Consider the following 26514-nt stretch of genomic DNA (forward strand, 5'->3'; position numbering starts at 1 on the left):
GCATCGTTTGTAACCCTGGAAATCCAAGTTACCTTTTTCTTAAAACAAGCTTTGTGAATGTAGAAACAACGGAATGTTAAGCTACGTATAAAACCTTGTTTGTCTCCTTGCTTGGGACGCGTTCAAGCCGAACTCATACAAATAAAATATACATACGTATATTCGCGCACGCTATTAAACTAAGAATAACCTGATTGGAAATCATAGAAATGAAGCACGAAAGTCGCTCACAGCATTCTACCCTTGAGACTTCAAGACGTAAGTTTCGTAGCAAAACATCAGGGACACCCAAGGGAACGGTGGAATATCTTTTCGGAAGAAGTGTAAAATCAAAGGAAACAACAGCTCATAAGTTCAGATAATAAGATTTCGTTCTCTTAAAGTTTCTGCCACATTACCATTATTCTAAAAATTCCGAGCAGAACGAACTGTTCCATTTTCCATAAATATAGCAGTATCATAAATATAACAGTATCAATAGCCCAAAAACGATATAGCGAAAAACAAAACAACTACAATCCGCGACTTTTGCTTAAATGTCCTGGTCTGTCTGTCTGTCGATGTATGGTAAGCACACACTCAGATGAAATGTTCGCGATATGATGAGAATACTTGTGCCTAGAATTTGATTTAAATTTAAATACTAAGTGTATATAAGCTTACTAGCTGTACAAGTAAACATGTTGCATCTAAAGTAGACGGCGCGCATAAGCATTTGTCAAAGACGATACTATTCCCGGTACTATTGCACGAAAGACATACAACAGCTTACAAGACTGACATACCTCAGTAAATGGTCTTTAGCTGCAATAGCTTTACACGAAACGATTCTGACGATTGCTGAAACAAAATTGTAAACATCTAAATAAGTAAATCAAGAATTTTCGACATGTGTTAAACAACAAAGAAGATCTGGTAGTCTAAACGGAAAGCACACCAAGAAGATAATGCTCGGGGATAATGCACATAAAATTAATTGTTATCCAACTTGGTCAGAACAATAACGGCAAATACAGAATAGCAGAGTAGGTCTGAAACTACACAGCTAACAGACAAGAGAAAGCACAGGAAACTTACCTTGTTGAAATAAAATCAACTCTCTTATTAAGAAACCGTTCCCGACTCTGTAGAGCGCTGTAGCCAAAAGCTTTGGCTGGGACGTGACCGTGCCTGCAATAGCAACGTTTTCGCTTTCAAAGTCGACAGCTCAGCTGTCACACAGGGGTCATATAACTGCTGTGTAATATGACGCAGCGCATGCCTGGATAGACGAATCCTAAGTGACCATATCACTAGGCGGCACCCTGAGTCCATTCTTCGCGCGAAATGCCTTCGTTTGATGAGTGCATGCTAATTTCCCGGGACTAATTTTCCAGAGTGGCGGCTGGTAATGGAGCTAGTCTACCAGGGAAAACCTCAAATTAAAATTTACCAGCTAGATTCATGCCAAAAATGCGCATTTTCTAGCTAGGATAAGCTTCCGAGTTTAAACCAGTAAGCAAGCAATTGTTTTGAAGCGGGCTTCCCAGCAAGTTCCATGCCAATGCTTAAGAATCCCAGCCAGCGCACTAAGCCCTGCGGAGCGGATATTTTGTATATCGGCTCCGGTGAGCACTCCTGTCAGATACCTATTGACCCTAACGATTACCCTTTGTTAGGGATGTACATTGATGGTTCATTGTACTTTGACACTGCTCTGCCATTTGGCCTACGTTCAGCTACTATGATCTGTCAACGCACCACCAAGAGCATCGTGTACATTTTAAACTCTGAAGGCATTTCCGTCGACGTTTACATTGATGACTTCTATGGCGCAGAATGTACAGCTTCGTCCGAGCAGGCTTTTCAACGTTTGAATTCTTTGTTCGACGAGTTAGGCATTATAGCCGCTTCCGAGAAAGATTCTCCTCCATGTCACGAAATGCTTTGCCTGGGTATTTGGGTCAACACCTTGGACATGACTTTATCTGTTCCTGCGTTTCGCGTTTCTGAGCTTCAACAAGAACTTCACGCGTGGTCGGTGAAACCATCCTTTACGAAGCGCGAGCTCCAGCGGCTACTTGGTAAATTATCATACGTCTCCGCTTGCGTTCGTCCAGGCAGGGCTTTTATGAGTCGCCTCCTCAATGCCCTTCGTTCGTGCTCTTCTTCTCCTCGGCGTACAATTGATCCTATTTCGGATGAACTTCGTGGATGTTTTTTTCTTTCTCATTACAATGGCATCTCTGCTATTCCTTGTGATCTCATCATTTCTAACCCGGAGCAGTTCACCACTGACGCTTGTCTGACTGGTTGCGGGGCGGTTTGTTTCGGCGAGTGTTTCCACAGAGAGTTTCCGGATTTCATTCTCAACCAAGGTCGCCACATCAACGAATTGGCTATCTTTAAAACGGGGATCGGGGAATCGGGGAATCGGGGAATCGGGGAATCGGGGAATCGGAGAATCGGGGAATCGGGGAATCGGGGAATCGGGGAATCGGGGAATCGGGGAATCTGTTTCGACTTTCTCTCCTTGTTCCTGGTTTTTGTGATAAAAACGGCTCCAAACGACCCTTCCCCTATCACATCTTGTTCGCCGAGATCATTCCATTTAAACTGTGGAAGGCCTTCAAAGCGACCGATTCTTTCTTCTTTAAAGTGAATGCAATGGGCACTTTGAAATTGTCTTCGCACGACTGCATGGCGTAGAAAGAGGTATCATTAAGCACACAATGACGGATTATACGCTAAATTCGCCGCCACATCGTTCGGGCATCGAGCATCGAATTATTTTATTGCTGGTTTTCAGTGAGTGTCACGCCGTTCGGAATAAATCAAAATAAAAAATCAAAACAGTTCAAATGATAAAGTCCGGAATCTTGAAGAGAAAGAAGATAAATATGCAAAGACTTTCGCCAAGATTCAGGTCACACCAATGTTTCTTACGCAAGATATGCGGAGAAATTTTTTACCCAAATTTATAGAGATTTTGATGGAGACGCCATGCTGGCGCCCATCCGGATGGCGGCCGGAAACCAACAGAAACATCTATCACTGAGTTTTGCTACAAAAGCGTGAATTTATCTCTTCAGGAACTCAAAAACATTTTAAAAGTAATACTTTTTCTAATACATGAACTGTTCAGATAGCCAAATTTCCCGAAATAAGTCACTCTTTTAAACAACATGACAGCTTTATTGCCCGTCATGTAAATGCCGCGTCATGCAAACGCTTAGAAATTCAAGCGTAGTCTATTACAAAACCAAGAACCCACTTGGAGCGAAAATTTGCATGAATATTAGTTTCCAGCTGCTCTTATACATCATGAAAGTAAAATCTCAGGATGATTAATAGTTTTGTAGTTTGAATTTCAGCGACGTCATGTGAACCAGATTTAGGGGACTGTTGATTTATCGATTAAATAACCAAAAACGTGTTTTCCCTGCCATATATTTGTCGTTAAGTCCTAAGTCCTACCATTAGCATTAGCACATGATAAGGCTACGACAAATATCCATCGCTGTGAAACGGGGTTAAGATAAATCCAGGCGGTTCGATTCTTTGGTCGGCGGTCTAGCGGATCTCAAAGAGTGAGAATAGAGATTTGAACCGCTCCATTATCCCGCTAAACCGATGTGCTTTAATAGCGTGCAATATAATTACAATGAATAAATACCATAACTGTCTCTGTACCTGTTGAGTTGATACATGTCACAGAATAAATGGCTTCCGGTGGGAAACTGAGAGATTCTCGTTCACTTCTAAGTGAAGATTAACGCTATTAACTATTCCCCGTTTTAAAGATTCCCCGTTTTAAAGATTCCCGCTTTTAAAGATTCCCCATTTTAAAGATTCCCGCTTTTAAAGATTCCCCGTTTTAAAGATTCCCGCTTTTAAAGATTCCCCGTTTTAAAGATTCTCGCTTTTAAAGATTCCCCGTTTTAAAGATTCCCGCTTTTAAAAATTCCACATTTTAAAGATTCCCGCTTTTAAAGATTCCTCATTTTAAAGATTCCCGCTTTTAAAGATTCCCCATTTTAAAGATTCCGCTTTTAAAGATTCCCCATTTTAAAGATTCCCGCTTTTAAAGATTCCCCGTTTTAAGGATTCCCGCTTTTAAAGATTCCCCGTTTTAAAGATTCCCGCTTTTAAAGATTCCTCATTTTAAAGATCCCCGCTTTTAAAGATTCCCCATTTTAAAGATTCCCGCTTTTAAAGATTCCCCATTTTAAAGATTCCCGCTTTTAAAGATTCCCCATTTTAAAGATTCCCGCTTTTAAAGATTCCCCAGTTTAAAGATTCCCCGTTCCCCGTTCCCCGTTCCCCGTTCCCCGTTCCCCGTTCCCCGTTCCCCGTTCCCATTCCCATTCCCATTCCCATTCCCCGATTCCCCGATTCCCCGATTCCCCGATTCCCCGATTCCCCGATTCCCCGATTCCCCGATTCCCCGATTCCCCGATTCCCCGATTCCCCGATTCCCCGATTCCCCGATTCCCCGATTCCCCGATTCCCCGATTCCCCGATTCCCCGATTCCCCGATTCCCCGATTCCCCGATTCCCCGATTCCCCGATTCCCCGATTCCCCGATTCCCCGATTCCCCGATTCCCCGATTCCCCGATTCCCCGATTCCCCGATTCCCCGTTCCTCGTTTTAAAGATAGCCTCAACGAATTAGAGCTGCTCACTATCGTCGTTTCTATCAATCTGTGGACGCGCAAGCTTCAAGGTCTTGGAGTAGAGCTTCTAACCGATAATGCTACCTGCGTTTCAGTCATACTCTCAACACTCGTCTAATGTTTTCATGCAGCGCTGCTTACGAGAACTCTGGCTGCTCCTTGCTTTGCATAACATCCAGCTCAGTGTGCGTTCGGTTCGCGGGTGCGACAACTGGTTAGCTGACTCGCTCAGTAGATTCCACACAGGCAATTTTTGTTCCCAATTCCACTCACTGGCTGCAGATTTATCCCTTACAGAATGCACCGTGCCAGACAGTTTGTTTCTGTTCGCAGTCGAGTAGCTGGGCTCATGGAACTATCCACTGTTCTTTGTTTTGCAGAGAGTGCTGCCCCACTGTTGGACTATGCTTGCAAGATTCAGTTCTTTGCATTTCAAGAGTCAACCAAGAGGAACATGAGAACTCAATTGAACGCTTATCTTTTATTTTGTGATCCCTTTGCTTTAATCCCGTTTCCTGTTTCAAAGCAGACTTTTTTTAGCATATTTAGCTTTCCTGTCGAAATCGTTATCTTGTTATCGTTCTTTAATTAACTACATCAATATTCTTAGGCATATCAACAGGTCACTAGGAGCTGATTTCTCCTTTATGCATGACTATGATGCTTTTCTTACGCAGCGGGCTCTCCGTCGTGTTATGGGTGATTCAGTACATTTCACTCATCCGGTGACTGTTGATATTCTTCTGAATGTATTTCATCATTTTGATTGGTCCTCTCGATTGCATATTTGCATGCATGCGGCTTTCCTAGTTGCCTTTTTTTCCTTTCTTAGAATTTCTAATTTAGTACCTTGCACTTTAGCTTCCTGTCAGTCCGACAACGCTTATTTCCTTAAGCGCGAAGATGTTTCTTTCACTGCGTCAAGAGCGGTTCTTAGGGTGTATAGGACCAAAACTATTCAATTTAAACAGCGTGCTCTAGAAATCCCTTTACCGTTCATCCCCAATTCCGTATTGTGTCCAGTCACAGCACTTCAGAGTTATTTTCGCGCAGTACCTAGCCAGGCTAGTTCGCCCTTGTTCGTTGTCAATCACTGTGGTTCGCTTAAGCCTTTACTCGCCGCTCATTTCAATCGGTTCTTAAAATCTTGTGTCGCCGCTGTGGGTCTTAACCCGTCCAATTTTTCATCTGGCAGTTTTTCGCCAGGGCGGCGCCACTTTTGCTTTCAATTGCGGCGCTCCCACCGAATTTATTAAGGCACAGGGCGATTGGTACTTACCAGTACATTGCTTCTACTTACCAGTAGAAGCAATGCTCCAAATAATCAATTTCTATTTTTTTTTTCCTTGCCATGCGTTACTTTGGTCGAGATTATCTATCAGGTGTGTGTGCAAATTTAGCTTTATTCTGAAGTATACTGTCAACCTCTTTTCTGGGAAGAAATAAGTTATTACTCTAGAGCTCCAACACGTTGAAATTAAATATACTTCTTCTAGTGCAAGAACTATTCAGTTAGCAAAAACTAAAGCAATAACTCATTTTTGGACCTACACAACAGCCTTTTCGGGCCGCCATTTAACTAGTCATGCAACGCAAAAGCTTGGAAATTGAAATGTGCTCTATTACAAAACAAAGAACCCTGCTGAGCTAAAACATTGTAAAACGTCAAGTTCCTAAAGGGCCTTATATCTGATAAAACTAAAACCGAGAATTATTGATTATCGGCAATTTAGTCATTACCAAGAGTCTTCACTGAAAAAAATAAAAAGATAAGTCTTTAGTAAACTTGCCAACAGCTAGGCAAATAGTAGTAAGTATTTTATTTGGACATTGGATAGAGTAATAGCCTGTGGCAAACAAACTAAATAAAATGTCTGTAACTATGCCATGTGAGGGTCTTTAACAGCGATAGATATCAATGACCCAGCAACCATCACTATCTCTATATTCGGCTTCCAATATTTCGTCATTATGTTATACAAATATGTAAGTATTTTACATGTAGTTTAATTTGGTAAATTATATGTAGTAAGGTGACTCACCTTTGTTTGCTTGTTTTTTTTTTTTTTTTTTTATTTTTATTATTACAGAGAACTGCTGCTCATGAACTAACCATATTTGTGCAACCACAAATTGTTGGGATTGGAGAGGGGTTTGACCTTGACAAACTTTATGTAGTGTGTGAAGGAACAGTGTTGTGTACTATTCCACATCAGAGCATCGTGGACAGCATTGTGGCTTTGCTGTCATCATTTTATATATTTAACATGGTATATAAGGACAGCAAAGCCATATTGTCTTTCTTAGAGCAGGCTTTAATGGGGATTGGCAGAGGCCACACCTTGCTGAGCGTCAACACCCTATTTAATGACATTTCTGATTTGTAAATCAATCGACATGATCAATCAATCAATCAGCTTTATCTAAAAACAACACATCACTTCAATTTTAAAGAGAACTGCTTCAGTTGTTGATGCTCCCTGCCATGTTTGTGCAACCACAAATTGTTGGAATTGGAGAGCGGTTTAACCTTGACAAACTTTATATAGTGTGTGAAGGAACAGTGTTGTGCACTATTCCACATCAGAGCATCGTGGACAGCATTGTGGCTTTGCTGTCACCATTTTATATATTTAACATGGTATATAAAGACAGCAAAGCCATATTGTCTTTCTTAGAGCAGGCTTTAATGGGGATTGGCAGAGCTCACACCTTGCTGAGCATCAACACCCTATTTAATGACATTTCTGATTTGTAAATCAATTGACATGATCAATCAATCAATCAATCAGCTTTATCTAAAAACAACACATCACTTCAGTTTTAAAGAGAACTGTTTCAGTTGTTGATGCTCCCTGTCATGTCTGTGCAACAACAAATTTCTGCCATTGTAAAAGGGTTTGACTAGACAAACTTTTTATCGTGTGTGAAAGAATAGTGTTGTGTAGTATTCCACACCAGAGCATTGTGGACAGCATCGTGACTTTGCTGTCATCATTTTACATATTTAAGGGTGAAGTATCACAGGATTTGGGGTGATTTCATAACCCAAAAACCGTTTAACAGGAACCTGAAAGCAATGGCTAACTTTTGTTATAATAACCTCCCTAGAGTATTAAAATTGTTGCCGCGTGTCTTTGACCATAGATTGACTAAGTCAGAATGGATTACAACTTGAAAAATCTTAGGCTAATGTTTTTCAAGTTCTCACATTTTTTCTCCAATTATGTGCTATAACAACTCATGCTTTGTCACTCTTTCAGTCGATTTCCTTCTCTTGGTGTTCTGGTAACGTTTTGTTACTAAGTAAAGGCATTATAGCACAATTTTGACCCAGTTAGATCAAATTCCCCATGATACTTCCCCTTTAACATGGTATATAAAGACAGCAAAGCCATATTGTCTTTCTCAGAGTAGGCATTAAAGGGCATTGGCAGAGGCCACACTTTGGTGAGCGTCAACACCCTCTTTTCTGAGTTGTAATCACTTGTATATTACTGAAGTTAAGGAGATAAATATAATCTATCAAGCAAGTCTCATAAAGGTCCGATTCAAACTTTAGCATATATAAATTGCAATTTTTGCACAGAAACGTATGGCATGCTGGCAGTGAATAGAGTCTTTCAATAGCTGTTTTATCCACAGTCATTTTGTGTTCTGTTTAGTTTACCAACAATGTTAGTGAGAAAATAAAATATTTTTATTTTGTTCACAAAACGTGTCTACTGTGTATATATGCCTGTCGTGGTTCTTAGATAGTTTAAACTTTTTTTTTTATTTTAGCTGACTACGGTGTCATGATAAGTGTAAATCAACCACAAAATTAGAATCATTCTAGGGTAGGTGGTAGTTGATTTTAGCCCTCCAATAGCTGTTTTAGACTCTGTTGAGTCTAAAGCAGATCTAAAGTGAAGAGTCCTTTAGACAACATTGGTGGTGATTCAGCCCTGAAAAGTGCATTCAATTTGGCATTATATGGGCTAAATCAGTCTCCCATTGTGGCCATTGTTTCCCCTTTATACAGGTTTTAAATGGCTCAAATGGGGCCAGTTTAACAATGTTAATATCCATTTTTGTCCTTGTAAGAGGACTATTTCAAATAATTAAGGTGCAAAACAGCTCAAAAAGAATGTTGTTTCAGACAGAATGGTGCTAATTAAGTCATTTAGAGTACATTTGTTTTGAACATTAATTGGGCTAAATTGGCCACAAAATATGGGCCAATTTTCTTCCTTTTTGGAGGCATGAAACGGCTCGAGAAGGGCTAATTTAACCATCCAAAAGCACCAATTCAACCCCTTCAAAAACCAAAGTTACCCCCCATTTTTCTGAAATAGCTCTTCTGTGTCTTCGTTTCGACTACCTTAATTATACAGGGCTATTTCTGCCCTGTTTACTGGAGCCAAAAAAACTCTATTCCAAATGGGCTAAATCAGACCCAAAAACAGTACTGTATTTTACTCACCGAAACGGCCCCATTTTTGTGTCTAAAACAGATCTTTTTGAGTTACAGTGTATTGTTCTATAGTTTGCCGAACTTGTGCTATTTTTTGTAATCAATAGTTCCCTTCTTTGCAAACAGCTTTTGGTTAGTATTTTAGCTAGGTTTTTTTTTATAATTTTTTTTTTTAATTTTTAGACACGCCCACATCAGCAGCTAGCGTTGCTGTTATGTTTTTATCTGGTAATTAAATCAAACCGACGTTCTGTATTACAACTTGAATTGATAACTTTTTCAGTTATATATTGTATTAGGCTGAATTTTGATGCATCGAAATTGGTCTCTTAGTTAATTATTTATACCTTTCTCTCTCTGCCAACAACATAGCCCTATAAATGCTTCCTCGCCTGAGCTCTGTTTACTGAGCAACAATAAAGTGGAGGAGGACAGGGGGGCGGGAGCCCGGGAGAATAGGGGGCGAGAGGGGTACGGGAGGCGGGAGAGGAAAGGGCGGGAAGCGGGAGTTCTAAGAGGGCGGGAGGCGGGAGAGAAATGCGAAACGCTAATTTTTTTAATTCAACAATGCATTAGACAATGCATTAGAATACTTTCAAAAACAAGAACCCAAAATATATTTGACTTGCATTTAACGTCTTCTCAGTCACTTCTGAGACTTCTGAGCAAACGAGCAAATGAAAATTTGCGCTTGTGCTGAAAAACAGGCGTACTTCCGGTCAAATAGTAAACCCGTTTACAGTGGTTACGTCATAGGTCATGAAATGTCAAGCGGCAGGAGTGCACATCTCCAAAACCCAACATAAATTACTATGATGGCTGCAAATCAAGGTGGGACAGGTGCCCATTCAGACCTGTCACACCAAGGCAGCCTAGAACCAAAACTGCCAATCTATGACACAGTCGCCCGTGCAAACTGTATCAGAATTAGGAAAATTATTTTTTAGCGCATCATCTGAGCTACCCATGTAGGCCAGACGCCCCTGCAAACATAGCATACTTGGGGGTCCAAAACAATACCGCTATGCAGACTAGTCACACCAAGTCAACCCCGAAAATAGTAATCGTGATTAACCCGGAGATAGCCGCCCATGCAAACTGAATCAGAAAATAGGACAAAATTAAGTAAAAGCCTTTCAGCCAAGCAGGCGGGGCACCTGCCCACGCAAGCATGACCCACCCAGCTGACTCGCAGGAGGAACAAAATAACAATGGAATACCTTTTTTAGAAGAATTCTTGGGGACAGGAAATTTTGAGACACAAAGTTTAAGCAGAAAGCCGAATGCCTAACAGGAAACTGAAATGCAAGAAAAATAAAATGCTGGCCTAAAACGATCAGGAACCGAGTCTGAGTACCCTTGCGTATCGCGACTTCCAACGACCCAGCATTCGAATTTGAACATCAGAAAAACCCCGGTCCGCTGCATATGAGGCTGCGCCGCTTCGAAAACTGTGACCCTTATAACGGGCAGGGTCTAAGCCGCACAAGTGACAAGCCATGGAAAACCGATTTGAAAAGGAAGACCTAGAAACACGCAACCCATCTCTTGACAGAAAGATGGCTCCCGGTCTAGAGCCCCGAAAATTTAATTATCTTGACAATAAACAGACGGGACAAGAATGGGGCTGTCGGGTAAGAACCACGCATTATAATTAATTAATTGATCGATCGATTGATTGATTGATTGATTGATTGATTGATTGATTGATTGATTGATTGAAAGGTAAGGTAAAGCATTTATTTATAAGTAATGCAAAATGCTTTTCAAAGCATTAAAATTAGTCTTCAAACGTGTTTTCCCATTCCCAAGTTCTACATTTTGGATTGTTTGGTATAACTCTGTTTAATAGAATTTTAAAGCTAATACAGAATCACTTAAGCCGGGATATAAGGAACTTCGGATTTTGTTTGTCCTCGAGATGCATGATTTGTTTGGGTAATTGCATGAGACTGAGTAAAATCAAAGATTCATATCACGGTAAAATGGTCACATCTGAAGGTTTTATTCACACCTTAAAAGTTAACTTGAGAGTTGACTTCATGTTTAGTTGGTGTTACTATGACTTTCTCAGTTCTTGCCAGTTCGATTTATGAAACGTGCGAATGGAGCGTTACGTAGATTTTCCCACCCTTTTATCGCTTGTGCGATAAAATATTTAATCGTATCTATAACAGAATTCTCGATCGTGATTGGTTCTCCACGTGCCTATTTGTCACGTAATCTGCGCACGATCACGTGGGTGTCTAATAACAGGTATCCAATTTGAACCTTTTGTAATTGGATACCCATGTGATTCGCACGTCAATCACGCATGCTTTATGGCTTCCTTCGCAATCTTTTCACAGACGTTTTCGTTCAAACGAAATTCTCAAAAGACATTTTAAATTCCCAAATTTTGTTATCGATACGATTAATTAGTAATTGGATCGACCTCGTGTCGTACAATTCAGGGAGTAATCGTGCTCGTAATTACAAATCGAACTCGCGCTTCGCGCTCATCCGATTTTGAAATTACTCGCGCGATTACCCCCTGAATTGTAGTCCACTCGGTCCAATTACTATTACTAATTAAACAAACCATAATTACCTTAGATGTTAATCCCTCACGTTCAACCGGACATTGTGTACTCAATGTCGGACGAAAATTCAGATCATATTCTGAATATTATTCAAAGTTGACCAAGTCGACCAAGGTCGATCTCCGGTTTGCCTTCAGGTCTCACGTTACAGCACGTACGCGCGGTGAATCAAATGAACGAATTACGTCTGAAAAGATTGAACTTGTCATGAATACCGTTCCCGCGTGAACATTTTGTCTTGATTCGAAACATTAGTAACTAAACATTTAACCGAATTTATATCATCTGTGGAAGTAATATAAAGAAGCTGGTAAACGCACAATTTTCCTAGCTACTTTTGCGGTAAAGAACACATTGCAGATCAAAATTCAAATTAATCCACTGATTCCTTTGTTAGACCGACTAAATATTGTTCAATTATACGAAATATCTTCCCTTTTCATCTTTTGTTACTCTATGTTTGAGTTGCAGGAGCAATTTGTGACATGAAAACAAATAGCCTACCTAGACGAAATAAAACGATTTCTACTGATCTTGCCAAAAAGAGGCAGGCATGTAAGTGTTCCTCCAATTCTTCCATCAGCTTTCAATGTAATTTTTAGTTTCTACTTTCAATTAATTTGTCGTGAGAACAGATTCAATTTAACGCTCCTAGAAAATTAAATGTAACTGATTATGAGGCCTGCCACAAAAGCTGGTCTCGATAGGGCAATTATCAACAATTATGCGCGCCGAAAGTCAGTATGGTTTTCCCTGATTAAAAATTTCAAATAAAGCCAATTACATAGAAAATGGACAAACTGCAGCTAACATGGATCATTTTGATTAAAAATTCCTAATCGGAAAAACCGAGAACATTACACACTTAAAAAAATGATAAAAATTAAGCTTTTTTTCTTTTACATAATTTCCTTTGTTACGACATATTTAGCTAACATGCGGAGGAAAGTAGACTCAGCATGCGTGAATTGCTATTAACTTTCAAGGGATAAGATGATCTGAGACAGAACTGCTCAGACGACTATTCACGATTAGCTTTTCAACGAGATAGAGAAAGCGCAAAAGTTTTTAAACAGAGCAAAGCCAGTTTAGCATCAGATATGGCTTAAACTAAGATTCCAAAACTATAAATTGCTTTTGGAATTCCTATTGTTATTTAGACCTCCTTCGCAAACTGAGCTCAGTTTTCGGCGTCTACGAACTCACAATCGTCCGATTTTTTTTTTTATATCATTCCAGATAAAATAAGTCTCACCGCTCGATTTATCAGGCCGAATAAAAAAAATATACGGTGTTTCATATTAATCTGTTACAAGCGCTTGCCCTCTGGCATGGCATACATTTCAGTCATTTTGTAAAAATTGACCAGTTTAATTTTTGATTTCCATATTTTCCAACAGATATGGAACTTTGTATATTTTCTAAATTTGGCATGATTTTCTAAATTTTCTAAATTTGATCTATGGAGGCGGTTATTTGGTTTACATGAAAGATATAAAAAACTGAGGATACTATGTGACATCGTCGACGTGGTTTTCACACGCATTATCAGCGAAAAAAAAATTACAATAAAATTGTAGACGTAATGTAGCCATAAATTTTGCTGACGATTACAAGGCGTACGTGTGGTGGTCGAGTAGGTAACTCTATATCTGTTTTCTTTGTGTCAATGCAAGTTTACAGTTGTCGAGTTTAGGCAGTGTCCCTCTCCGCCCCCGCTTGAGGCTTTAAGTCACGGAGTTAGAACTCACTTAGGGGCAAGACGCTTCTATTTGTAGCCGTCAAGGTATCTTTATGAGTTACACTTGAAGAAAAAATAAAAAAAGACCCTCTCACGTCCATTTTAACGTGGTATCCTTTAGGGGTCAAAAAGAGCTCGAGCCACGCAGGCCCATATTGTTCGCCTTAAAGGATTTAATCCGAATTTTCCAATAAGTATTCCAAACCTTTTAGAATGGTTCTCCGCCGCCGTGAGAATGTGACTATTATTGGAAAATTGTTGGGATAAATCCAGCAAACTGCTGTTTGATGGCAATCTGAGGTCGACAAACACCCCATCGGAGCGACATTCGGGTGGAAGAAACCGGAGTGAGATTTAAACTGTTAGTTTCAGTCCAACTTTTACCCACAAACTTAAAACGAAATCCGATAGAAAATTGAGCAATTTCAGTTTTTTAGTGGACAAAAATCTGGTACCAGAATAATTTTAAGTATTTTACGATCCTTTTCACATTTTCTTAAAGTTAAAGATATAAATAGTTGCCTGCCGTAACACCGAATAACAATTTCCCATGGGAATGAGAGAAAATAAATTTCAAAGTTTAGAGAAATTGTGCAGACACAGGTACAATTTCATGATCAGTTTCATTTCACCGGTACTTTCTGAAGTGTTTCATACGAAAGTTCAACATTTGTTTTCGACGTTTGATGTTGCTAGAAATGATATTTTTTGAGAAGATCTTTAAAACAGTATTACAGAAGTTTGCAATACGATGTAAATAATCTTGGTATAAAGTTTTTGTCCACTTGTTACTCGAACTTCTGGGGGATTCCGTCTTAAAAAACTCTCTTCGTAAATGAGCTAGCAGATGCAACTTATAAAAATACACCAAATTTTGGTTTTGGTCAGCCAGTAATGTAATTGACGGCAAGTAGGCAAGGTTTCCCATCCAGCAAGAAATCGGTTAGGGATGTTTCACAAAGCAGACTATTAGTTGTCCGTATACGTTTAAAAAATCATGCATGCTAGTGTTCTTTTATCCTTGTAAGTCATACCGGGGCTCTCACACACTGCTTAGTAAAAACAAAATAATACTGGTCAGACCTACAAAGAAAGGCATGTTGTTGATACTCATCAAGCCAAAGCGAAATATTTATAATCGTAGATTAAAAAAGAAAAAGATTAAAAAAGATTGGCTGGATCGCGTCTCTTTCTTTACTCTAATTTCTTGATTTTTCTGTTGACCGTTACATGGCAGAAAGGCGCCCATTTTCTACAGGTTCCTCAAGACGACAGCAAGAAGGCACAATTCTAGACGTGTTATATTAACATAATTATCTGGAAATCATTTATATCGCGTACGAACTCCAACTGATCGCAAAAGAACACATGTGTTATTCTGACAGAGGTTTCCACAAAGATTTTTTGCTAAGAACGCAGTTTTTATTTACCGCAAGATGTTTTCAAAAGATAAAGGCTGTTTTAGCTTAGTCGCCCATGACGCCAAAAAGGGGGTTTAACGATAGCGCATTAAGCGCGGTGGGCCGATACAAGTTTTGGGGGTTTTAGGCAACTGCAGATTACAGGGGAACAGTGGGAAAGCATCGACCATGACCATTCAAAAAAATATAAAAATTCAGATGCTGGTTATAATTTTGCATATGTTCTAAGTATATTTATTTTTCCTATTTACTCGAATTCCTATTTTCGTCCTCTTCTGTTACCTTTTTTTTTTCTTTTCTTTTTCCGTTCATTTAATCTTTCCTATTAGAGCTTTGGATTCGCATTCACCTCCAGGTTTACTGGAGAAGAGAACATTCGGAAGGCCTAATAGCTACTTTTTCCTACCTCCGTTAACCAGCCCTGATCATCGCCGTAATTCATCAATCCTAAATCTACGTTTCTGCGCCGGTGGCAGGTTATTATTCAAATTTTTGATCTATTTACAATTCAGACAGGTGTTGACTTTCATTCGCTTCACAGCACGAAATTTCGGCTCAATGTCAGGCAATACAAAGTCACGATTAATTTCTCAGCTCGGGAGCGATACTAAATGTTTACACGGAAATTAATATTATGCGAGGCAAAGAAGTGCACACAACACTAGTACTGAATATTAAAGCTACATTATAGTGCGTGGAAAGGTTTTATCAGAGAAGATGTCTTCCTCAAATTGGTGTGTTATGCGGCAAACAGTAAAAACCTTAGTTTATTTGCAGCACTTCTTTGTCTTACCGACCCCAGAAAAATACGATTATTACATTATGCCTATGATTAATTTTCTTTTATCACTTTTGCTGCGACAATTTTTACATATGAAATCCAAATAAACGAAGTATGAAAAGGCGAGGAAACGACTTGTAATGATCCTTTGAAAAGGCACTCCAAAGTCTAGGAAATCTTCGTGTATTGGTCATCTATTTTCCATTAACTTCCTTTCTTTTCATGAAGTCCAGAGTGTATAGGTAAATTCGGAAGGAATACATAAATAAAATATTGATCAGTTTTTATTGCTCCACGGAACGGTTTATTAGCTATTCTGTGAAAAGTCTACACTGCTGAAATTAAACATTTGAAAGAAAGCCAATCAAAGAGAGAATGTAGAAGTTGTTGATGCGCAGTCTTCATTAAAATTGAGTACAAAGCGGGAAAAGAGAAGTAAGTACATCTCCACCTGCTTGTTTCCCATATTACCGAGAACAATGCTGGATCTTGAGAGTCGTAGCTAATTTGTTATCACTAATGTGACGACTTTGTCGGTTTCCCTCCGCATATTAAAAGATCACGGCCAATCATCCCGGAAATTCACGACGTAGTCTTTAGTAGATTACCCAATAAGTTTGTTCAGGAAATTATTTTTTCTCTCTGATAACCACCACAACTTTAACCCCTTGAACGCTTGATGAATGTAAAATCGGATCAACGAGCGCAGTTTGTGCAAAGGCAAACACATTATTGACAGCAACAAAATGGTAAAATAGGCCGGTTGCCCACACTCTTTTGCTACTGTTTGTTTTAAGCTTACGTTATGAGGGTGATATTTCCTTAAAATATCTTGCTCTTATCAGCATGCGTTCTGTTCACCCGAGAAAGCTCCTAAAGATGGCAGATTGCCTGATTGCAACGGAAAAAGAACATTCTGGGAAATGAAATGATGTTAACAAATGATATCACCGAATAGAGATCAGAAGAGGCATCGTGGATCACGACACGCTCAAGATTAAATCTTTGTCAGACGTCAAGAGGAAACAATTAATCAGTGCGTAACAACGATATACGGTTTACCAGAGGTATAAAATAAGCCTCGAATAAGGCAAACATCAAAAATCACGTACTCGAAGGGATCGTCGGAATCGGCATCATCGTAGTCAACAAACGTTTCGTCAGGCAAGGACAATGATGAAGGTTTCCGTTGGCTCGTCAATTCTTGTTCTGTTGTTTACCTCCCATTTAGCCTTTCTGCAGGCGCTGCAGAATTCAAGTGAAGTAAGCGTGTCCTCTGTGACTGATTCCCAACTGCTACTCAACGCAACAACTGTAACTCCAACGGCAGTTCTGCAAGCTCGAGAGGACGATTTTCCTCCCACTTGTCCTCTGAAGTTTTCCTGTCGCAAAGGATGCGATAACGAGACATTTAAAGGGGATGATCTTGATGGTGATGCTGCACATTGCCACTGTGATCAAGACTGTCTGACGTTTCAGGATTGTTGCGCAGACTTTACGAATTTGTGCGAGCCAAAGCCTGTGAATCCAGGGATTCCACTCGGCAGGAATTACAATTATTCCTGTGTGAAATTATCCACTGAGTTTGGTCAGAAAAAAGGCATATACATGATCACAACTTGTGCAGCTAACTGGAATGGAAATGAGGATGTGCGCAGCAAATGTCTGGCAGGGTTAAAGAGTTCGAATCGATCATTTACCTCCAAAAACATCGTGGAAGATATTCCAGTGGCTAGTCTCATTCGAAACGACGGTACGCAATACAGAAATATTTACTGTGGCATTTGTAACAATGAGCCTGCCATTCTTCTACCCTCTTGGCAGTTAAAGTTTCGTTGTAACATCAGAGCTCCTCCCTCATACTACAGCGACGAGGAGAAATTAAACTTTTTTCTAAAGTACTGCCCCACTAGGATCCTAAGACCTAACAAATATTTTAAAATACGAACTTGTTTACCAATGATATCTACATGCTCACTCGCCAATGAGCATCAAGACGGATGCATAAACGGCAAAAGTGGACTGGTTTTTTCGCAAACACAGAGAAAGAACTACAAAAACATTCATTGTCTGCTTTGCAATGGTATTTCATTGAACACTTCTCAGTGTGGTCCTGAAGAAAAAGGAGATTTTTTCAAGCCCAAATCATTTGAAATTATCATGGACTTCAACCAGAAAGAGAACCAAGATCAAAGAACACGAGAGCCGAAGCTTAGTTCGATTACGGCAACTTGTCCAACCAACAAAGTGTTCGATCCGCACTTGGAGACATGCGAAACAGGTTCTATTGTGAATCCTTCCAAACTGTTCCAGGCAGTTCGCGATAGCTACCGTGTAAAACTCTGGATGCATCCTTCAGACGAGAGCGAATGGGCTGTGAGTGCAGAAGAATTTAAACACGCCATTTGTTCGAGTTTTGCTCTAGATCCTTCGCAAATTGATGTCATATCTATTGCAAAAGAAGACAGATCCACCGCCGTTAATTTCAATCTGTACTCCGGGAGTTTGAAAACTGCTAAAAACAATGTATCTTACGAGACTTTGAATGTATCTGTCATCCTAAACTTTAACAAATCCTTCCCAATTGTAATTGAAAACAAGACCTGGATAGTCCTTAGGATCACTCATCGGCAGTTATCTTGTGCACAGCCAGAAGAATTTGCTCCAGAAGAATTCGTTCTACTTGCAACTGGGCAGGCTTTAGTAAACGGTATTGGAAATAAAACTGCAGAATTGCTTCCCTCAAACAAGTTTTTCATCAAACACAATAACAGTAGCAACGATTCCTTGGTTGTGTGCAGATCTAAATTTACTGTTTTGTGTCCATTCAAGCTGCTGCTGGTTAGTAGCTCGGAGTACAGGATTGTAGCTAACGATAGTTTGCTGCATACCAGCACAGGCAGAAAATACACAAAGGAAGAATATAACGTGGTTAATGAACTTGGAAAGGCTTGGATTTGCACTAACTATACAGCAATTCCTAACACTACAGCAATTCCTCACCCTGAGACGAAAACTGCTTTGGAAAGCACTTTCCTGCGATATTTTACCATAGTTGGATTTTCCCTATCAATTTGTGCGCTTGTCTTAACTTTGCTGATACACTGTATCTTTAATGAGCTTCGAGGAACACTTCCAGGTAAAAACCTGATGAGTTTATGCCTGGCCCTCCTCCTGGCGCAGTTCATTTGGCTCTTTGGTTCTGGAGACACCGACAAGCCAACTTTTTGTAGTGTCATAGCAGCCATTATTCACTACCTTATTCTGGTGTCTTTTGCGTGCACTGCCGTTATAGCCTTTGACACTCGCCGAACCTTCTCCAGTCAGATTTCCAAAGCTCCTAGCCGTTCTCTTGGACAGAGTCGGAATCTGCGATTCCTTTCCTACAGTTGCTCGGCATGGGGTGTTCCACTGCTTTTTGTCATCGGCTGTGTCCTGCTTGATCAGTTTCACGTTGTTTTCATCGGTTATGGTAACCAAGACGCCTGCTGGCTAGTCAACAGCAATGCCAAGATCGTCGCCTTTGCCACACCGATAGCTTGTGTCCTTCTGTACAACGTTATAGCCTTTTCTCATACCGTGTGGGCCATCAACAATGCAAGAACGCAGACACGCAGGGTAAAATCATCCCGACAGGACCAACGAGCCGTCCTAAAAATCTACGTGCGCCTGATTTCCCTGATGGGCTTTACTTGGTTTTTCAGTTTCAGTGCGGAGCTCATTCACAAAGCGCTTGTCTACCCTTTCGTAGTCCTCACGACTCTTCAAGGAGTATACGTATTCGTGGCTTTCATCTGTAAGACCCGAGTGCTTAAGCTGATGAAGGAGCGGTTTTCAAGGTCCAGGAAAGATGCGCTAGCGTCCACACAACACACTACAAGCACGGAGTGCAGGAGCTTACCTCAGTACTCGCCATACCGATCACAAAGAGAGACACATATGTAAAGGTGCAGACTACAAAGCACAACTGATTAAATCTCGATTTGTTATCATTATTTTTATTTATTAATTTATCTATTTATTTTCATGACTGTCTATTACTGATAAACAGCAGGTCTGAACATAAAAAGGGACACTTTTTCGCAGAAACTGAAGGTTGTTTTAAATGTTTTCGACATTTTGTTGCATTATTACTATTTAGAGTCCATAAGATCGAGACGATAACACATGTAGAAATTGCTTTTAGACAACTGAACGACTAGATAAACATTTCCAGTTTGCTGAGATGGACTTAGACTATTTTATTAAGGGGTTTTAGGCTTACATCGACAACAGAAAGGTAACGTATTAGTTTGTGTGTAGAAAGAATTTGTGCGCTTCTTGTTGCCTTTAAGAACTGGAACGGAATTGTTAAGTTATCCGAGATAATATACTAAAAGTACCATGATTTGATATTAACACCGATCCAGTCAAGTAATTCTTGACAATATATTACATTTCCCTTACGAACGTTTAATAGATTGTCCTCAAATGCAATTTCGACACTTCACAATCCTTGATTGCGCAAACGCTGTGCTCCAATGCGCACTAGCACGTCCATGTTCTCACATGGCCATGTCTCCATGGCTTCCGCACTTTTAAACATTTCCAATATAATTTGTCTTGTACCTCAGCTAAAGATCATGCCTCATAATTCTCTGCAATATTACTGGTACGAAAATTCAGTTTGTACGTGTAGAAAATGGTTTCCATCAGTATTTCTTCACGAATGGGCCAAAATATCATACTCCTCAAAAATTAAAAATCCTATAACATTTTATCCTTCTGGCGAGTTGAGGTCGACATTATTCGCGAAATTATGCGTAGCAAGTATGCTCAATGAAATGTAAAAATCTACCGTTAATCTGAGCTTAGCTTCTTTAGATTAGATCTTCAATACTTACCGTCAGGAGAAGAAGCAATTACTAATAACTGACTCGCTTGGAAATTCCAAGTTTAAAAAAAAAAAGTATTCATCACATACACTAGTCTGACTGAGAAATTTTAAAGAAATAGTTAAACAGCTTAATGAGAGCCGGATTCATCTGGAAATCAAAATATGGCGTTGGATTATTCACATCTGGGATTCCTTATACGAATGTAAAAATGAAAGCGAACTTTCAGACGATGTGCTTTCAACCTATCACGGAATAACGTTTTGTCTTCCAGTAGAATCATTATGTTCTCAGTTGTGTGAGATCATGATCATCATATGATTTTGCTTTTTTGACGGGAGCTCAATGTAAATAGGCCTCTCAATAATATACATGTAACGTTACCTTGCCTCTTGCCTAACATATTTTAATAAACGTTTTAAGCAAGCAACGAGCAATATCTTCAGGGAACGGAATTAGAACTGAATTAGATTCTTACTACATACTAAACTAAAACTGAGCATTAAGAAAAATGTACAAAATGGAGACTTGGAGATTTCAGCTGTCGCTAATATTCAAGACCCTAATTGTCAGTCAGGGTTTAAATGGAATTGTATAGTTGTGATTTCTTCTTATTTGATTCAATAGTTTCGTATGTGATCCCATCCCGACACATTTCTTAATTGACCAATGTAGTTCTTAATGGATGAAAGTGTGATTTGCATATATGGTAAAGACTGATATGTAGTTTCACCGAAATGTCATTGTAAGATTTTTTTCACTAGCAAAAAATCACATCTTACGTTTGTATTTAGTATGTCATTTCCATGTAAACATTGCCACCACCTGTAAATGTAGACAATTATGAATATATTTCTTGTATATATAGCCTAAACAGTAAAGTATAGAGCAAATCAATCCATCTATTTTCATTTCTGGAAGCCTCTCTGCCTTCAAGCTCAATGATCAGCAGGACTCGCAAGAGACACAAACCTGAGCGAACGCTCGCTGATGAAAAATAAGAGAAAAAGGGGTGACATGTTCCGGTTGACATATTCCCCCTCAACGTATCCCCCTTCTAAGGTCCTTTTCATTGCTAAATAAAGCTACATAATCCTCCAATCATGTTCCCCACAGCAAATCACCCCCTCCTCCCCCCCTCCCCCCGGCTAGCCTGTAAACAACAAGAAAATCCTAAACTACAAACAGCTTTCGTAAAGCGGATGTCTCTCCAAGATCATGAAACTGAAAGAGAAAGAAAAAAGCGCGAACAGAAACAGTGCCGTGAAAGTAGCAAAGGTATTAATCCCCCAGGAAGAATTCGTCTCGAAACAGATATTTTCATGATCACTGTTGCGATTAATATCCCCTGAAAATTTATATTTCTTTTCAGAAAACCTTCGACATAACACTACCTATTTTCTAAATACGTGCACAATACTTTTCATCATATAGTACTAGAATTGGTATTTTGAGCTATTCTTGCCGAGATAACTCTTGGGGCAGCTACCATCAGGATATTGATTTATTTACTGATTTATCTATTTTTATTGACTTGTAGCGATAAAACTATAAATTCGGCAAGCTCTGCTTGGTTTGTCAATTCTAAGGGTTCCATATTAATTGCCACCCAATCTTTTCAGTTTATACAAACATGCTTAAAGATTAAAGGTGTTTTCCTCAGTTCCCCGAATTTTCCCCGTAAAATTGAAGATATATTCGAAAGAAAAACGGCTCTGGTCATCACTTCCCTTTTTGACACAATCGACTTCCGCCCCAATTCCAAGAATCCGAAGGCTATTGGTAATAACGTTAAAAACAATTCCCAGAAATCTTGTAGCTCTTTATATAATTAGCTCCGATTGTTTGGTAGTAAAGCGAAAAAACCTAGTGGAAGACCTGAACAAACATTAGCAATCCTAGTTTATTTGGTATTCGCTGCAATATGTAAATTGATAGATGCATAGCAGCATAATAAACAATTTGGGGAATACGCCGAGCAACGAAATTTACTTCCGCTTTCCGGTCGTTTTCTCGAAATTTCCAAGAATCCCCTCCGGGTGACATCGACGTATATAAAGAGGTTCGTGGAATTCATTTAGCATTTAGTGGAAAACACCTCAAGTGATCGTCAGGGTTTTTGTTCCACACCAACAGCTAAAAGGACGTATGTAGTGATCTGAGATAAAATTGATTGAATTGAAGGACATTTTGTCAAGAATGTAGGTTTCAAAACGAATTTCGCGTCACGATGAAGTGCCCCGATTGTGGGAACGACGAACTCCAAGAGCATCATCGCTTTTGCTCTAATTGTGGTTGCAAACTTTCTGGTCTCCAATCGGCAAGGGAAACAGTATCAGAGTCGACAAACAGCTCCCAGAAGGCGCAATCTGTCGAGGCTTCTGATGCTGCAGGTTAGTTACAGAATTATAAACTAATACACTGCATATCACTGAATTATAACCTGACCGTCTGTTCAAATGAAAGGTATTTGGAAATACCACGCTAATCAATTGCGAGACTGAATTGGTGGTTTGTTATAGGTAACAAGTAGAATATATACAACTTATTCAGTATCAAAGAAGCTGTGTGTATTGAGATTTCCAGAATTCCGATTCGTAGACTATTGATTAGCTGAACGCAGATAATTTTCAAACTGCAATGTTTACTTCCTTCTTGGTACCTCAACGGGCAAATCGCAGTGAAATCGCTGCATCATGATGTTTTGGAAGCGATTAGCGTCCTTATATTTATGATTAGGACTACGAAAAAGTGCGGCAAACAGTACCAAGTAGAAACGAAAACCGAAATCGGTAGATCAAGTTATGAAATGCTTTACGAGAACTTTGTTCACAAGCTTGAATAGACTGTAATTGGAGACAAAACAAAAATCAATTTTTATCTCAGTGTACTCGTTTACAAGTTGTGATACGCCATCAATTGAGTAACAAAAATCACATTTTTGGCCACTGAACAAAGCCACAAGGGGTTACAATTTTCACTCACAAAAACGAAAGCTCAATAGCACTGATAGCAATTACTTCGCCTTCAGGATCTTTAATTTTTTTTTTTCAACTGAAAACAACTTGCACGGGCATGTCGGACTGAGAAATTTATTATTGTTGAAAGCAATCAATGCTTCGTAAGAAGGGTCATGATATTTTGGAGGCATGACACTATGCAAATGACAATGATAAGAAACTGAAAAACAGCTGAAAAGTACCATCAATTTAATCAGACAACACACATCTGCAGATATTTGGTTCGGCCACTCTTAACTGTTAGGTAGTTGATTTAATATTTAACCGAGAAAGAAGAGGATACCTGGTCATGTGAACTTTCATGATCATTTGTGCTTTGTGACAACCTGACTCTAAAGTTCAAACCGGAAATTAAAGATTTTCACCATGAAGTTCCTTCTTAGCGTTAACCCTCACAGAGAGTGAGTTGAGAAACTAGGTTCATCCGTTGTGTTGAGTTCTAGGGACTCGGGAATAAGTCTGAAGGAACGAACGTGCAATCAGCCATGATGAATCTGTAGGTTGTTTATTTCTTTTTATTATTAAAGGATTCAACTGGAGCAAAGTTGACAAAATCTTTTAAAAACAGAATTTAAACTTATTTATTTGTTGTTTCCAATACATGTTTTCTTAATTAATGTGTTGGCCCTGTTTGTTTGTTCTAGAGTTGGTACGTAAATGTCTGATTGTTTGCCTTTCCATTAATTTTTCACTGGTCATAGCGGTATGCCATTGTGTTTCCAGCAGTGTTGCCAACTATGAGTGTTTCTTATACAAACTTTATTTGATGATTGCACATAAACTTAAACCTTCTAAGGAGAGTTTTATCATGACATGGCAACGTTCAGCTGAGTATGTATTATGCCTGCTTGGTCGAATGCATAGTAGCACCTACGTAAACAGAAATGAAAAAGAATACAGCTTGCTTTAGACAGGGCCATTCTTGTCATTGTTAACAGAGCAAGGTCGGCAATGATTACAATTTTTGGGTGAATTAGGTCTAAATGTTACCTTTGTCCTGAACAGGTGTCCAAACCTCAGCTGAGACTGGCACTGTTGAAATTGTGATAAAAAGATCAAGTACTGAGAACCTTGCTCGAGATCCGGAAGCAGAGGACGAACCTGTCAAGGCAACAGAAGAAGAGAAGTTAGAAGGTGCACCGAATGTTGAGATACATCTCTGTGAGAGGAGAAACGATTTTGAAGGGCCTGAAGGTATAGACAATGATGCAGTTCATCCCAGTGAGGGAGAGAAATACGTCGAGAAGTCTAAAGGTTCAGAGGATGATGCAGCTCATCCCAGTGAGGACAGGAAAGACTTCGAGAAATCTAGAGGTGTAGAGAGTAATTCCAGTGAGAGGGCTGACAATAAAGAGAATGATGCTGTGCAACCCAAAGAAGAAGAGATAGACTTGGAGAAGTCTAAAGGCACAGGGAATGATGCAGGTTATCACAGAGAAGAAAAGGAAGACTTACAGAAGTCTAAAGTTGTACTTCATCCCAAAGAGGGGGAGAAACACATGGAGAAATCTCACGGTGCAAATAATAATGTATTTCATCCCAGTGAGGAGAAGAGTGGTATTATCAGGTCTGAAGGTGCAGAGAATGATGCAATTCTTCCTTGTGAGGGAGAGGCAGATGTTGAGCAGCCAAAAGGTGGAAAAAATGATACAGTTCATCCCAGGGAAGAGAAAGAAGACGTCGCTGTTCATCCCAGAGGGGGAGAGGAAGACGTCAAGAAATCTACAGGTGTGGAGAATGATGCAGTTCATCCTAGTGAGGAGACAAAAGGTATCGAAAAGTCTATATGTGTGGAAGGTGATGCAGCTAATCCCTTTGAGGAGAAGAAAGATGCCGAAAAGCCTAGAGGTGCAGAGAAGGAGTCCATTCATCCCAGTGAGGGGAAGATAGAAGTGCAAAACAATCAAGGTGTAAAGAAAGATTCTGTTCATCCAAGAGAAGGGGAGGAAGATTTCATAAAATCTACAGGTGTGGAGAATGATGCAGCTCATCCTTGTAAGGAGAAGAAAGACACCGAAAAGCCCACAGGTGCAGAGAAGGAAGCCATTCGTCCCTGTGAGGGGAAGATAGACATCCAAAACACTAAAGGTGCAAAGAAAGATGCTGTTCGTCCAAAAGAAGGTGTGGAGAATGATGCAGCTCATCCCTGTAAGGAGAAGAAAGACGCCGAAAAGCCTGAAATTGCAGGGAATGTGGAGTACATGACTGTTGTGTTTCATGCATTGCTGACATCAACTTTTAACATCAGCGTTCAACAGGGTTATAAAGTCGTCTTGAGAGGGGACTCACCCTTTTCTTGGAATCCATCAAAGCAAGTCGAGATACAAGCTGTAAGGTATAGTTGCTTCTTATCTGTTATTCTTTTCAGGGTTTTAACGTTTTAACGCTTTGCGTCAACTACAATCATTTTGCTCGAGTTTTGATTGGTTCACTGGGTTGTCTGTGTCCTTTATCAATATGATTGGCTAGATTGATAACCTATGGTTTTGGTTTTACAACACTTAATTGAAAACCGTAAGTACAACTATAAGTACGTATAAGTACAGTGCTTTTAACAAACAAGTCCAGTGATGCTCATCTTCATTATCGGAGTGCAAATACAACTTTATGACTAGTTTCAAGCTACTTCAATTTTTCAAAATTTAATTTGGCTCTTAACCTGCTCTCACATGAACAATTTTTTGGAACATTATGGAAAGTTTAAGAAACAACTGCTAGAGTTTTTAGTAAAATAATTACTGAACCGGCAAAGCCGCGCACTGTTGCACTATTTATGTAACCGTATTGTTACGTACGAGGTGGTCTCAACTAAAAGCCTGATGGTTTCTAGAGGTCACCTCGCCTCGCATTAAATTATTTATCAATACTGTACATTAAGTAAAAAGGCAAAATAAACAGAATGAATGAATGAAAGTTGAATCTTGCCATTTGGATTACCGTTCGATAGTAAAAAATCAGGGTCGCCCAGCATATTACTATGGTAG

General features: G+C 39.6%; 3 protein-coding genes and 1 pseudogene across 3 annotated transcripts in view; all 4 read left to right on the top strand.

Annotated features, from left to right (window-relative positions):
- The first annotated feature begins 848 nt into the window (after positions 1-848).
- On the top strand, positions 849-2641 carry LOC149102252 (uncharacterized). The gene has a single exon (XM_089274551.1). The coding sequence runs from the start codon at positions 1538-1540 to the stop codon at positions 2639-2641; it is 1104 nt and encodes a 367-aa protein (XP_089130677.1). The 5' UTR covers positions 849-1537.
- Positions 2642-4547: 1906 nt separating this feature from the next.
- LOC149102253 (uncharacterized) lies at positions 4548-6755 on the top strand (annotated as a pseudogene).
- A 9690-nt stretch (positions 6756-16445) lies between these two features.
- LOC110053070 (uncharacterized) lies at positions 16446-21407 on the top strand. The gene has a single exon (XM_020759261.2). It carries the CDS (start codon positions 16810-16812, stop codon positions 19579-19581), a length of 2772 nt encoding a protein of 923 aa, XP_020614920.2. The 5' UTR covers positions 16446-16809; the 3' UTR covers positions 19582-21407.
- Positions 21408-22546: 1139 nt separating this feature from the next.
- Positions 22547-26514, top strand: part of LOC110053067 (E3 ubiquitin-protein ligase rnf213-alpha-like) — a 63752-nt gene continuing 59784 nt past the window's right edge. Inside the window, exons 1-2 of the mRNA XM_089275593.1 lie at positions 22547-22903; positions 24536-25865. Coding sequence (XP_089131719.1) covers positions 22741-22903; positions 24536-25865 — 1493 coding nt within the window. The 5' untranslated portion in view covers positions 22547-22740. The remainder of the gene's footprint in view (positions 22904-24535; positions 25866-26514) is intronic.

This window comes from Orbicella faveolata, unplaced genomic scaffold (genome assembly GCF_042242905.1).
Source record: "Orbicella faveolata isolate gen_17 unplaced genomic scaffold, um_ofav_v1 contig_36, whole genome shotgun sequence".
Taxonomy (NCBI): Eukaryota; Metazoa; Cnidaria; class Anthozoa; order Scleractinia; family Merulinidae; genus Orbicella; species Orbicella faveolata.